The following is a 14,379-nucleotide window of genomic DNA, read 5'->3' as shown; positions in this document are numbered from 1 at the left end:
CACATTTTAAATTTAAATTGTATACATTTTAAGAAATTTTAGTTTTTGTATTTCTACCCTAAGTTTCCAAAAGTGGGTCAAAAATGAACCGCATGCATTTTCTATGGGATCCTACGGGAAAACGTTTTTTTTCAAAATGTAAAAAAAAACAAAAAACGAATAAATAGTGAAAAATTAAATATAAAATATTTCTAGTGTGAAGCGAAATGTAATACTAAATGTTCTTAACCAAAATGACAAAAATGATACGGGTCCTTTTTGACCCACTTATGGAAGAGGGTAGGGTCCAGTCAATCGGGCATCTAAGGCAGGGGTTCCCAACCTTTTTTCCCAAGAGCCCCCCCCCAAATGACTCCTGTTGGAAGTTGCGCCCCCCCCCCCCACACACACAAGGGGGGGGCGCAACAGCTGTAATTAAAGTTTAAAAGTCTCAAAAATGCTACAATAACTGTCACAAACTAGATGAATGTGAAGTATTTAGTTAAAGGAGTGTGAAAGCGTAGTTAAGGAGCTCTATTGGAGTGACTTTGATGGTTGTTGGACTCAGGATTCATTCATTTGGATTCCCGCTGAATGAAGAAATTAAAGTACGGAGCAAGTGGAAACAATTCACAAAGGGATTAAACTGTTTAAAACACATGCTCAAAGTAAACCGGGTTTTGCCGATGTGTTTATGTGGATTCAAAAGTCGTAAATAATCTACAAAATGGAGGAGACCGATCTGATCGGAGCAACTGACAAATAATCCAACTGAAACCGTCATGGACAACGACTATGTTTTAAAAATGCGCTTATCCAGACAAGCCTGGTTTGGACACTTTACGGGCAGAAGAAACATTTCTATTAAAGAAAGAATTATAAATGTCTCTCTTTTTATGCCTTTATTAGCTACTAACTTGAATTTTTATTATAATTAATTAATCAATTATTTTGTATTGTAATGTAGAGACAAGGCCTTTAGCGGCAATCATGTATTGCCTTACAATTATATGTAAAAAAAAAAAAAGTCTAAATATGATATTTGGCCTCAAATCATCTGAGGCCTGGCGCCCCCCCCCCCCCCCCTGCAATCTTTGGCGCCCCCACCGAACCACCGATCTAAGGGTTAAATAATCATGAAGCTGCAGCAGAAGACACGTTGGTTTGAATTAAACTGAAACAGCATTTCTCACTGGGAATATCAGCAAAGACTCCCAGCTCATAAGAAGGCATGATGACGATATCTTAGTGCTGTCACTGTTAAAAGAAGACACATTATTGCTATCAGTTTTATTCACCTTTAAATACGGTACATTTTCTGAGCATGAAGTCTTTTTTCTGGCAGAAATCAAGCCTTAAAATATGCGTGTAGGGAGAAGGAGAGAGGCTGTAAGCAGAACTTCACAAAAGCAAACAAAAAGAACAACAATGGAAGGGGAAATTGCAAATAGATGGAAAGATCCTCAAGCGTAGCGTCTGCCAAACAAACATCAGATGTTTATTTCAAACTTCATATCAAGATTTAGCTTTTTTTGCTGATTAAGTCCAATGCAAAACAGAGGGAGGGTATCCGTCCCTACACCCTGTCTCTGTGTTAGAGAGAAGCTGTGAATGAGAGAGAGTTTCCCAGGCTGTGAGACTAAACACCAGCTGATCCTGATCTCTGACTCAGGATCAGTTTGTTGTGAAGACTTCAAGGTTCTGATCCGTCCTTCAGAGAGAAGTCAGATGCTTCGTAATCTCTCTGTGGTCAAGAGAGGTGTTTCTGTAGTGATGTTCAGTCTGCATGAAGCATAATACACACACACACACACACACACACACACACACACACACACACACACACACACACACACACACACACACACACACACACACACACACACACACACACACACACACACACACACACAGTCTGCAGTTGGGAGCACATTGCCCAAGGACACTTCAAACTTCACCAAACTTTGTGTCAGACTTTGGGAGATACGCTATTTGTTGCTCTGTCTTCAGGTGATACAGATCTGTATTGAAACACTGCAAAATGCAATGCCTGAATCTCAACGTTAACACACACACACACACACACACACACACACACACACACACACACACACACACACACACACACACACACACACACACACACACACACACACACACACACACACCCTGATTCAAGTTCAACTTTCAAAGGCTTTATCATCAGATGCACATATGCAAGGAACATCTGAAGTCACAGGCTCCTCCAACAAGGAAACGTAAATATATATAAGACATAAAACAAAGAAAAAAAAAAGAATAAAAATAGGGCAAGATTAATGTGCAAGTAATGAGATCCAGGAAAGAAGCTCAAATGAACCACTACATCGATATGTTATAGATATATAACCTGCTTCAAATCTGAAATTAATGTTGTGTTTTATATATTTGAAGTGTGTTGTTTTAATTATGTTTTTGTGATTTTATTTGTATTTGTAAAGTGTCTTTGAGTCTGTAGAAAAGCACTCTACAAATAAAATGCATTATTATTAGGGTTAGGGTTAGGGGAGTAACATTGGGTTAGGGTTAGGGTAGTAACATTGGGTTAGGGTTAGGGTAGTAACATTGGGTTAGGGTTAGGGTAGTACCATTGGGTTAGGGGTTAGGGCTAGGGTTAGGGTTAGGGTAGTACCATTGGGTTAGGGTTAGGGTAGTAACATTGGGTTAGGGTTAGGGTAGTACCATTGGGTTAGGGTTAGGGTAGTAACATTGGGTTAGGGTTAGGGGAGTAACATTGGGTTAGGCTTAGGGTAGTACCATTGGGTTAGGGTTAGGGTAGTACCATTGGGTTAGGGTTAGGGTAGTACCATTGGGTTAGGGTCAGGGTAGTACCATTGGGTTAGGGTCAGGGTAGTACCATTGGGTTAGGGTTAGGGTAGTACCATTGGGTTAGGGTTAGGGGAGTAACATTGGGTTAGGGTTAGGGTAGTACCATTGGGTTAGGGGTTAGGGGAGTAACATTGGGTTAGGGGTCAGGGTAGTACCATTGTTAAATAAAACCCAACACAGTAAGTGGTCCTTCTGTAATGAAACAGAAAATAAAACCAAATCATAAATACAAACACAGCCAACTTCAGTCCAGATTTAACAAAATAAGACCCTTTTTATTTATAAATGTTTGCTCATGTTCTCCCAGCCTCTCCTTTAACCATGCGGTCATTAAGAAACAGAAATAAATATTTACTGTCGCTAAGCAGAGAACACAAACTGAGCCTCCAGTCAGAGTCAGATGTTCGGTCACACTTCCCGTTGCTGATGTTTTCAACTGTTTGGATAAATGACCTGTTGTTTTGCTGCCAACCCGTCACACATGACCCCCACCCTAGATCTCAAAGAGAGATGTTGTTGTGTCAAATGATCATATAATTATTTAAAACATATCATCTTCACCTCAGATTGCCTTTTACTCTGGTAAATGTATTTGTATTCTTGTGTGTGTTTAACAGAGACATGTGTTAAGGATTGAAATGTCAGGAGGGCAAAGGAAGTGTGCAAGAGATTTGCAACTGGTTAAAGACGAGGGGGCTTGATGGTTTAATGATGGGATGTAGGACCAGCTGTTTCCTCTCATGAATATATAGAGAGGCTGTAATCAGAAGTTCTTTATCCTCTGAGGATGAAGCTGCTCTGTTCCTGCATTTCAGATCCATTTCACTTGTTTATTGACTTTCTTTATTACTTTATTAAATATAACAAAAGATAAGCTTAGTCCATGAATCATTCATCAGTTTCTCTGAAGAACTTACTCCACAGATGTTAGTTGTGTTTGATATTCCAGATAAAGACTCACCTCTCTCCTCTCTGTGCTTGCAGCCCTCTCCTCCTCGCCCCCCCCCTCCGCCCCCCCGCCTCCTTTCCGCCCCGCCTCGCCTCGACGCCGGAGGAAACATCGAAAACGCAAACGCATCAGCACGGCCGCCATCAGAGCCATGATCATGTAGAGCTGCAGGTGAGAGGAGCTGTTCGATACGCAGGCTTTATCCTACATGTTTACTGTGCATTTGACAGCTTTGGAAGAATAACATGTAGAATGACGTGCAGAATAACATGCAGAATGACATGCAGAATGACATGCAGAATGGAATGACATGCAGAATGACATGCAGAATAACATGCAGAATGACATGCAGAATGAGATGCAGAATGACATGCAGAATGTAATGAAATGCAGAATGACATGCAGAATGAAATGACATGCAGAATGACATGCAGAATGGAATGACATGCAGAATGACATGCAGAATGACATGCAGAATGACATGCAGAATGACATGCAGAATGTAATGAAATGCAGAATGAGATGCAGAATGACATGCAGAATGACATGCAGAATGGAATGACATACAGAATGACATGCAGAGTGACATGCAGAATGAGATGCAGAATGGAATGAAATGCAGAATGACATGCAGAATAACATGCAGAATGAGATGCAGAATTAAATGACATGCAGAATGAGATGCAGAATGAGATGCAGAATGACATGCAGAATGATATTCAGAATGACATGCAGAATGACATGCAGAGTGACATGCAGAATGGAATGACATGCAGAATGACATGCAGAATGACATGCAGAATGACATGCAGAATGGAATGACATACAGAATGGAATGCAGAATGACATGCAGAATGACATGCAGAATGGAATGCAGAATGACATGCAGAATGGAATGACATACAGAATGACATGCAGAATGACATACAGAATGACATGCAGAATGGAATGACATACAGAATGGAATGCAGAATGACATGCAGAATGGAATGACATACAGAATGGAATGACATACAGAATGACATTCAGAATGGAATGACATGCAGAATGGAATGCAGAATGACATGCAGAATGGAATGACATGCAGAATGACATGCAGAATGACATGCAGAATGGAATGACATGCAGAATGATATGCAGAATGGAATGACATGCAGAATGACATGCAGAATGACATGCAGAATGGAATGACATACAGAATGGAATGACATACAGAATGACATTCAGAATGGAATGACATGCAGAATGGAATGCAGAATGACATGCAGAATGGAATGACATGCAGAATGACATGCAGAATGACATGCAGAATGGAATGACATGCAGAATGATATGCAGAATGGAATGACATGCAGAATGACATGCAGAATGACATGCAGAATGGAATGACATGCAGAATGGAATGAGATGCAGAATGACTGGAGGAAACGTCCGTACACCTGAGAGTGATGGTTCAAATAGTTTGTTTGAAAGTATTGTTGATGGACAGAATACTTTCTTTCTCCCTGGGGGAAGTTGTGTTTTGTGACAGATGCTATATTTAGAATTAAAAAACAAAACAATTTGCTTATACAATAAGAAGTAAGTTAAAAAGAAATTGTGAAATGAAGGTAAAATAAAATATATAATATATGAATGAAATACAATAACAAATGAACACACACCTAAAACGTTAAAGCAAAGAGGTGCATTAAAAGATTTCCGTGTACATATATGGAAAATAAAGAAAACGAAGGAAGAACATTTATTTATTTATTTAAAACATCAGAAGTTCAATTAAGAATGTGCAATTGAATTTATACAAAAAAATAATTATACAAAAAAATGTAAATTGAAAAAACTGTTCAAAATTAAAATGAAATATTTAAATAAAAAAACACTTTAGCCTGTTAAGACTAAAAGGTGGGGTAGGTACATTTGAGAAACTGACTCGAGATACACTTTTTGTTATATTCCATGGAATGCTCTCAACATCCCGATAGCAATGAATATCTGAAGTGCTTTGACAAAAAATCCATACAAAAATGTCATGGAAGCCGTACTACCTTAAAAAGCACGACCAATCATCTGAGCCGGCCCGGATAAAATAACTGGATGGCCTACCTGCCTGTCAGCCATCCATCTGTGCACAAACTTATCTCGTGCCCTCATTGGTCATGTGCATGTTCGTGTGTGTTGGAGGAGGGGCTCTGTGAGGAAGTGGCAGATTTGTTCCGTTTGTGTATTTTCAAATTCTAGCGCACTCGAGCTGGTTTCTCCAAAATGACCTACCCCACCTTTAAGGGCTTTTTTTCACAAAACTGGGTCTCAAGGCTTCTTAACATTTAACAACCTATGAATGTGTCTTACCCTCTTAACGGGAAGGAACTCAGCTATCAGGCAATATTAACAGTTTTTTACCAAAACAAAACACAAGTCTCACAAGAAGTGTCTAAATGAGCCCTCAGCGAAAAAAAAGGCTAACGCACAGAACTCACGGTAGAAATACTTTATTACTTATCGGATCTGCACAAACAAGATATCAGCTAGCAAGCTGAGATTCCACAGATTCTAGAAATATAACTATCATCACTGAGCGATCAGAACTCGCGGCAGGGGAAGCAAACCCAGACATCACACCACGTAGCTTTACGGAGCAAACACGGCCAATGTTTACCTTTTGCTGTTTCTGATCAAAAGTTGTGTTCAATGGCATCAAAACTATAAAAACGTTGCTGAAGGTTAATCCAAAGGTTAATCCAATGTGTCTGTGTCACTTTGAAATTATTTCTGATAATCCATCATTCAATTTTTGTCAAAAACGGAGATTTCAAATTAGCTGTTTTTAGAGCTGCAACCCAGCTTCCGGTTTTGGGCATTCTGGCTCGATTCGATTGGCTCTAAGGGTTCAAAAGAGATGTCAATCATCAAAATCGACCAATGGGTTCCAGAGATAAGGAAAATCCACCCAAATGACCCCAGAAGTAGTTTTTTTGTGTTAAATCTCTCTAAAAAGGTCAAATATCAATTGTTTTGCATCAATATTGATACAGAGTATTTATTATATGTTATAGTTTGGATTCCTAAAGCTTTTAGTCAACTAACCCATCATTCAAGAGAGTTTTTCACCATACGTCATTTTTTCTTTTTGGACGGACACTATCATTTAAATGTTTTTACTATGTTCAATCTGAATTTACTTTAAAATTAAAAAAATCTATATTGATTCTTTTCTACATCCAACTCACAGGTTTATCATTGCTTTGAGAAAAAAGATTATTCATTTACCCCTTTTAGAAGTTAAGATATAGTCATTTGTTCCTGACCGGAAAAACAGGCTCGGGGCAGAACAGGTTAATGGACAGAAAACCCATTAAAGATACAATTGAATGAAATAGAGTAAAATATTTATACAAAATAAGAAGATTAGGGGAAAATGTACATTAAAAATAATACGTTGAAATGGTAAATGCACTGTACTTATAAAGCTCTTTATCAGTTCAGAAGAGTGTCACATGTCACACATTTCTAGGCTGAATTTAATAATGCCATGGATGGAAAAATAACAAATGTTTCTTTTGATTTTCCCTGACAGGAAATGGTGAAGCGAACCCAAAGCGAGCATCGTTGCACCGAAGGAATCTGGAGAGGAAACACGGGATTCTGGGAAAAGACTGAAGACGAACGCTGCTGATTGTTACCGGGCGGATTTCAAGAGAGTGGTCCAGCTTCATGGGTTTAACAAAGGGCAATGTTATGAACTCTTTGGAGCGGAGGTCACACTGAACACTGGATTTAATTTGTGTGAGCCACAGGTCCCATTGGCGTGGGTCGATGCTAGACTGGAGTCTGCAGCCATTGATTGGCTGTTTAAACACTTCTAGCTCAACTTCTGATTGGTGCAGAGACAGAGAACTTGACTTTTACTCGGACTGAGAAGTCAGAACTGAAACTGGAAACGTGGAGAACTGGATTTCTACACTGGAGACGGGAAGGTGCAGCTCGACGCCAAACATTACTGTAATCCTTTAACTTTATTTACACTGGAGTAGCCAAACACTGTCCGATAGAGAATACTCTGTACTGTAGCTTCATGTACTGGAAATATTAATAACCTGCTCATTTTGTACTACTGCCAGATAGAGAGGTGCAGGGATGACGTATTTCTGTAGTCGACCCTGAAGGCAGCATCTTCCTGGTTCCCGCCACAAAAAAACAACGGGAATTTTCCACATTAACACAATTGTGATTTCTGAAGTAAAAAGCTAGCGTATAAAGGAACTACAGCACGGTCACATGACTTCAGGTCACCACCGCTAAGCTAAAGGAGGCTAACGTTGGGCGTGATGATGTTTAGTCGTCTCATTTAGACACTTGTTAGCAACCGTGTTTGTTTCTCTTCTACATCAACATGTGTCCCCTCCTCTCCATGTCTCTTCTACACCAACATGTGTCCCCTCTTCTCCATGTCTCTTCTACATCAACATGTGTCCCCTCTTCTACATGTCTCTTCTACATCAACATGTGTCCCCTCTTCTACATGTCTCTTCTACATCAACATGTGTCCCCTCCTCTCCATGTCTCTTCTACACCAACATGTGTCCCCTCTTCTCCATGTCTCTTCTACACCAACATGTGTCCCCTGTTCTTCATCTCTCTTCTACATCAACATGTGTCCTCTCTTCTTCATGTCTCTTCTACATCAACATGTGTCCCCTCTTCTCCATGTCTCTTCTACATCAACATGTGTCCCCTCTTCTCCATGTCTGTTCTACATCAACATGTGTCCCCTCTTCTTCATGTCTCTTCTACATCAACATGTGTCCCCTCTTCTCCATGTCTCTTCTACATCAACATGTGTCCCCTCTTCTTCATCTCTCTTCTACATCAACATGTGTCCCCTCTTCTCCATGTCTCTTCTACATCAACATGTGTCCCCTCTTCTTCATGTCTCTTCTACATCAACATGTGTCCCCTCTTCTTCATGTCTCTTCAACATCAACATGTGTCCCCTCTTCTTCATGTCTCTTCTACATCAACATGTGTCCCCTCTTCTCCATGTCTCTTCTACATCAACATGTGTCCCCTCTTCTCCATGTCTCTTCTATATCAACATGTGTCCCCTCTTCTTCATGTCTCTTCTACATCAACATGTGTCCCCTCTTCTTCATGTCTCTTCTACAGCAACATGTGTCCTCTCTTCTCCATGTCTCTTCTACATCAACATGTGTCCCCTCTTCTCCATGTCTCTTCTATATCAACATGTGTCCCCTCTTCTCCATGTCTCTTCTACATCAACATGTGTCCCCTCTTCTCCATGTCTCTTCTATATCAACATGTGTCCCCTCTTCTCCATGTCTCTTCTATATCAACATGTGTCCCCTCTTCTCCATGTCTCTTCTACATCAACATGTGTCCCCTCTTCTCCATGTCTCTTCTACATCAACATGTGTCCCCTCTTCTTCATGTCTCTTCTACATCAACATGTGTCCCCTCTTCCTCATGTCTCTTCTACATCAACATGTGTCCCCTCTTCTTCATGTCTCTTCTACATCAACATGTGTCCCCTCTTCTTCATGTCTCTTCTACATCAACATGTGTCCCCTCTGTGGAAAGAGACTCTGAAAGTTTCAGGAACAAAGATTCTCTCTCTTTTTGATCCATTTCTATAAAAACCTGTCTGAAAATGAGCGGATCAGATTTCGGCCCCGTTATGATGTCATAACGATTTTTTGGATTGTGTAACCATTAGCCAATCAGCAACCAAGGTATCTCTTCAAAAACCATTGACTGCCACACCAGGGAAACAGGAAGATGCTGACTTGTTCTGTGTTTCATTCCTGCACCACTCTATGGAATAAAAACCAAATGCCTGCCTAGATAACATGCTATGAATATCCACATTAAAGCAAGTCTTAAATAAAGACCTTTAGAGATCGCTGTGAGCCAGTTATAGCCGACACTGTATGTTGAACTGCTTTAGAAAAATATATTTCCCAGGGGGGGGGGAGAAGAACTTTATTTCTTAACTTATTTAAAAAAGAGGGGGATATGAAGTCCTCCAGTTCTCAAGTGTAATTAATTATTGTTGCAGATTATAATTATTGGTTGTACAACTGTTACTGTTATGAATGTTATTTTTAATAAAAAATGAAACTGTTTAACAAATACACTGTTGATTGTGGATGTGTTAATATGGTCATTGCATATGATTGCATGAGTACATTTTAGAGAGAAGAAGTTGTAATAATCACATGTTACGTCCAAGCTCTGGGGAAAAAGGGATTGAACATAAAACCAGTTGGATTTGGTAAAGTTATTTATTGAAATTGTTCAAAATAAATGGCATCCCGAAACAAAGCAAAAGACTCTTAGCTAGGGGCTAATGATTCAATGCAAACAATAAACACCTAAACAAACACCCTCAATATTCAAGTGGAATAATAACTAACAAAAATAGACTGTAAGAAAACACAGCTTTATGAAGAGTAGTTAACATACTATTCAGATTATACACAAGTAAACTATACACAACTATGCAAAGTTAAACACGTGAGTTTACCACGGTTGACAGATATATCAATATTATATATAATCACAGAGAGTTGAGACACAGATTCAGAGCCTCCTGAAGGTGTGTGCAGGGAGCTCCAATCCTGATCTTCTGATAGGTCGACAGGTGGGAGGGACAGGAAGTCAGCACACAATGGCGTCTGGGAAACAGTACAGCTGATATACACACAAACACACACACACTCACTCACTCACTCACTCACTCACTCACTCACTCACTCACTCACACACTCACACACTCACACACTCACACACACACACACACACACACACACACACACACACACACACACACACACACACACACACACACACACACACACACACACACACACACACACACACACACACACAGGAGGGTGAGTGGGAAGAGAGGAGGAGGCAGCGGCTGACTAAGAGCTGTTTAAAAATACTCAAATATTTCAAAAAAGAAAGTCAAGTTCATTTGAATATTTTATCGAAAAAATTGATAATACTTCGAGGTAAAAAATAATGATTTTTCTGTGAAAATAATTCCTGAGAAGTCGAGCATTTCAGAGGAAAATATAAATTATAATATTCCAGAAAAAAAAAAAAAAAAAATCCAAGCCAAATTATATCTGGAGAAAAAAAGGAAAATACTTAATAATGTCAGATATAATAATAATAATAATAATAATAATAATAATAATAATAATAATAATAATAATAATAATAATAATAATAATACATTGTATGTATCAAGCGCTTTATCAGGTGCTCAAAGACAGAGATTACATATTTTAAAAAATAAGTTAACAAGTCTAATTTAAAATCGAGGTTTCTGAGAAGTTTCTGTCCCCCCAGGTTCAGGTGCTTGTAAAGGAAAAAACTCTTCTGGAGAAATCGGCCTTTAAAGTTCTGGATTGTCAAATTCCTACATGTTGTACACTCTGCATGTGAACAGTATGAAGGTAGATATGGTGCAAAACGCGAGAGCGTGTAAAACCTGATGTGAGCACTTGCCGAAAAACATCTGAGCTTGTGTGCATACATTTACACTTGTTTAAAATATCCACGTAACTGTGAACCACATTTGAAGTCACAGAAGAAAAAAAAAGTTTTGTAGCTTGTAGAAAAAAAAAGAACTAAGTGATGAAATGTTCACTTGCAGAAAAATACATATTTTTTAAATATATTTTCCATTACAACTGCAACTTGGTTCTTACAACCTCTCAAATCAGTCATTACAACTTCACGAATCTGCTCTGTGGCGGTATACATCGACGAATCTGCGGTCTTGACTTTTGCTACACTTCTTATTTTACTGTAACTTTGGAAGTTGTGTTACCAATGCTTGCTGTTTATTTGATATCCATTTGGTAATGCAATTCATAAAAACAACAAGGTTTGGGTTCGTTCATCAGATGACTGTGATGTTAACGTGTAAGCTCAATAATGAACTCCAGATCAACCAACCATATTGTAATATCTAAGTAATCATTTTGAAATATGACATTAATAATTGTAATATACAAACATCTTATTGTGAGGTTGATTTCACATACACTACTTCGACGTTAGCTAAATAGAAAATAGCATGGATAATTTACAAAGGCTTTAAAAACACCACCGTTAGTGCCAAAGCAGTAGGCTATAATATATTAATTACTGCTGTAGACTACAACCACTACTTGTTTAGCTAGCATAAACTCAACAAAGCTACCGTTAGCTGGCTAACTGACGTTATTTTGCCGCTAAACTGCACGATATAAAACGGTGGTCTTCAAAGCGGATTTAATCCTCAATCACAATAATAATATTCAAAGTAATACTGGGCAAGTAACGGGCAAAACTTACCGTTGATTGACGCGCCATGTCAGCGGACTGGTAGCGACACGAACCGTTAGCCCCGCAGTTTCCAGTCAACCGAGCCTCGTCGTTCTGATAGCTCCGCCCCTTCGCTCCAACCCCCCCCCTCCCCCCACATCTACAGGTGAAAATTACTTTAGCGACACATTTATTGCAAGAAGTGTAGCAAAAGTCAAGACCGCAGATTCGTCGATGTATACTGCCACAGAGCAGATTGGTCAAGTTGTAATGACTGATTTGAGAGGTTGTGATAACCAAGTTGCAGTTGTAATGGAAAATATATTTTAAAAATATGTATTTTTCTGCAAGTGAACATTTCATCACTAAGTTCATTTTTTTTCTACAAGCTACAAAACTTTCTTTTTTCTTCTGTGACTTCAAATGTGGTTCACAGATACGTGGATATTTTATACAAGTCTAAATGTATGCACACAAGCTCAGATCTTTTTTCTGTAAGTGCTCACATCAGGTTTTACATGCTCTCCCATTTTGCACCATATCTACCTTCATAAAAAACTCTAACGAGCAGATATCACCATGAGACCCACTTCATTACTGACAATAACAGAATTATGTTTTGTATTAAAGTTTTCTTTAAATATGCATATGAGGCATTATGTAATGCTGAGTGAGTTTAGGGTAAATCTGCAGACACAGATGTAGATTTCAGAGGATTCCTTTACACTAGTCTGATAAAAACAATGTGTTTGCCTGTAGTGACACCTCTTAAGTGTGTGTGCATGCTTCTGAGTATATGCATACACACACACACACACACACACACACACACACACACACACACACACACACACACACACACACACACACACACACACACACACACACACACACACACACACACACACACACACACACACACACACACACACACACACACACACACACACACACACACACACACTCTCTCTTTGCCCTTCTGACTGAACGTCCTGTCACTTAAAGCGAGGCAGGGGTCAGCAAAAATGTCTGGTTGCTATGGGAACCGTCAACAGAGCAGTATCATATGGTGAAAAGGAGACGTGGGGGACGGGGTGTCAGTGAAGGAATGGAGAGAAGATGAACGGTGGAGAAAAGACAGGGTGAAGGCCAGAGAGAGGAGGCATCACAGGGAAAATGACAGTAAGAAAAATGAATAAAATGCAAACAAGAGTACTTTGAGAATTCAGAACAGACTTTGAAGATATTTGAAGGAGTAGAAGAGAATGTCAGGGAGTCATTGAAGAAAGAAAAGCCGTTTAAATGTCATTCTGTTGTGTAGCGGGGCTTCCCCTGCAGAGCTAATTCTGTCATCAGATTCTCTTCTTTTAAGAACGATGACTAAGCGTTTACTGCAGTCCTCGAGCTGCACAAACACACACACACACACACACACACACACACACACACACACACACACACACACACACACACACACACACACACACACACACACACACACACACACACACACACACACACACACACACACACACACACACACACAAATACACACACAAATACACACACACACACACACACACACACACACACACACACACACACACACACACACACTCAGACTTTAAGACGGCCTAAAAATTACAACGCTGTGAATCAAAACCCCTTTTTGTCACTTGAGAAAAGTCGGATTTCGATGCATTTCAAACTTCTTGTAAATTTAACGAGATACTTTAAATGGATGGACGGTTATTTCTCAACACTGTGATTGTACTCTTAGTATTTTTATACCATCACAAGTCATGCCACAGGGTTCTGACTCATATACAGTATATAGCTCCTTATTGTGGAATCTGACACAAATATAAACACTACAGTTGCAGCAATGATATCACAATATCTTATTTAGCAGACGCTTTCATCCAAAAGGACTTCAATCAAGCGCCTTCTAGTAAGATACACACTCAAAAAAGACAGAATCCTACATTAGACATTAGCTTTAATTATCAGTCCATTGCCTTCATATGAAATGATGTTTGTTTAGTGCTATACGGAAAGGAGAAGTGATTATTCAATATTATTTGGCTAGAAACACGTGGTCAGTTAGGTCAGTGTGACTTTAAAGAGTCCTCTCCTGCTGATGTTCAGGTGTATATCAGTATGTAGTGTGTCTACTTTAAAGAGTCCTCTCCTGCTGATATTCAGGTGCATATCAGTATGTAGTGTCTCTACTTTAAAGAGTC

At 39.3% G+C, this 14,379-nt stretch overlaps 1 protein-coding gene across 1 annotated transcript in view; it reads left to right on the top strand.

Moving 5' to 3' along the window:
* The window catches only part of pdgfba (platelet-derived growth factor beta polypeptide a), a 29,948-nt gene extending 21,115 nt beyond the window's left edge, over positions 1-8,833 (top strand). Inside the window, exons 6-7 of the mRNA XM_079659663.1 lie at positions 3,832-3,967; positions 7,371-8,833. Of these exons, the coding sequence (XP_079515789.1) occupies positions 3,832-3,959 (128 nt within the window). The 3' untranslated portion in view covers positions 3,960-3,967; positions 7,371-8,833. The remainder of the gene's footprint in view (positions 1-3,831; positions 3,968-7,370) is intronic.
* Positions 8,834-14,379: the final 5,546 nt, after the last annotated feature.

The sequence above is a fragment of the Notothenia rossii genome (assembly GCF_949606895.1).
Source record: "Notothenia rossii genome assembly, chromosome: 1".
Lineage (NCBI taxonomy): Eukaryota > Metazoa > Chordata > Actinopteri > Perciformes > Nototheniidae > Notothenia > Notothenia rossii.
This window is presented reverse-complemented; position numbering and strand designations above follow the sequence as displayed.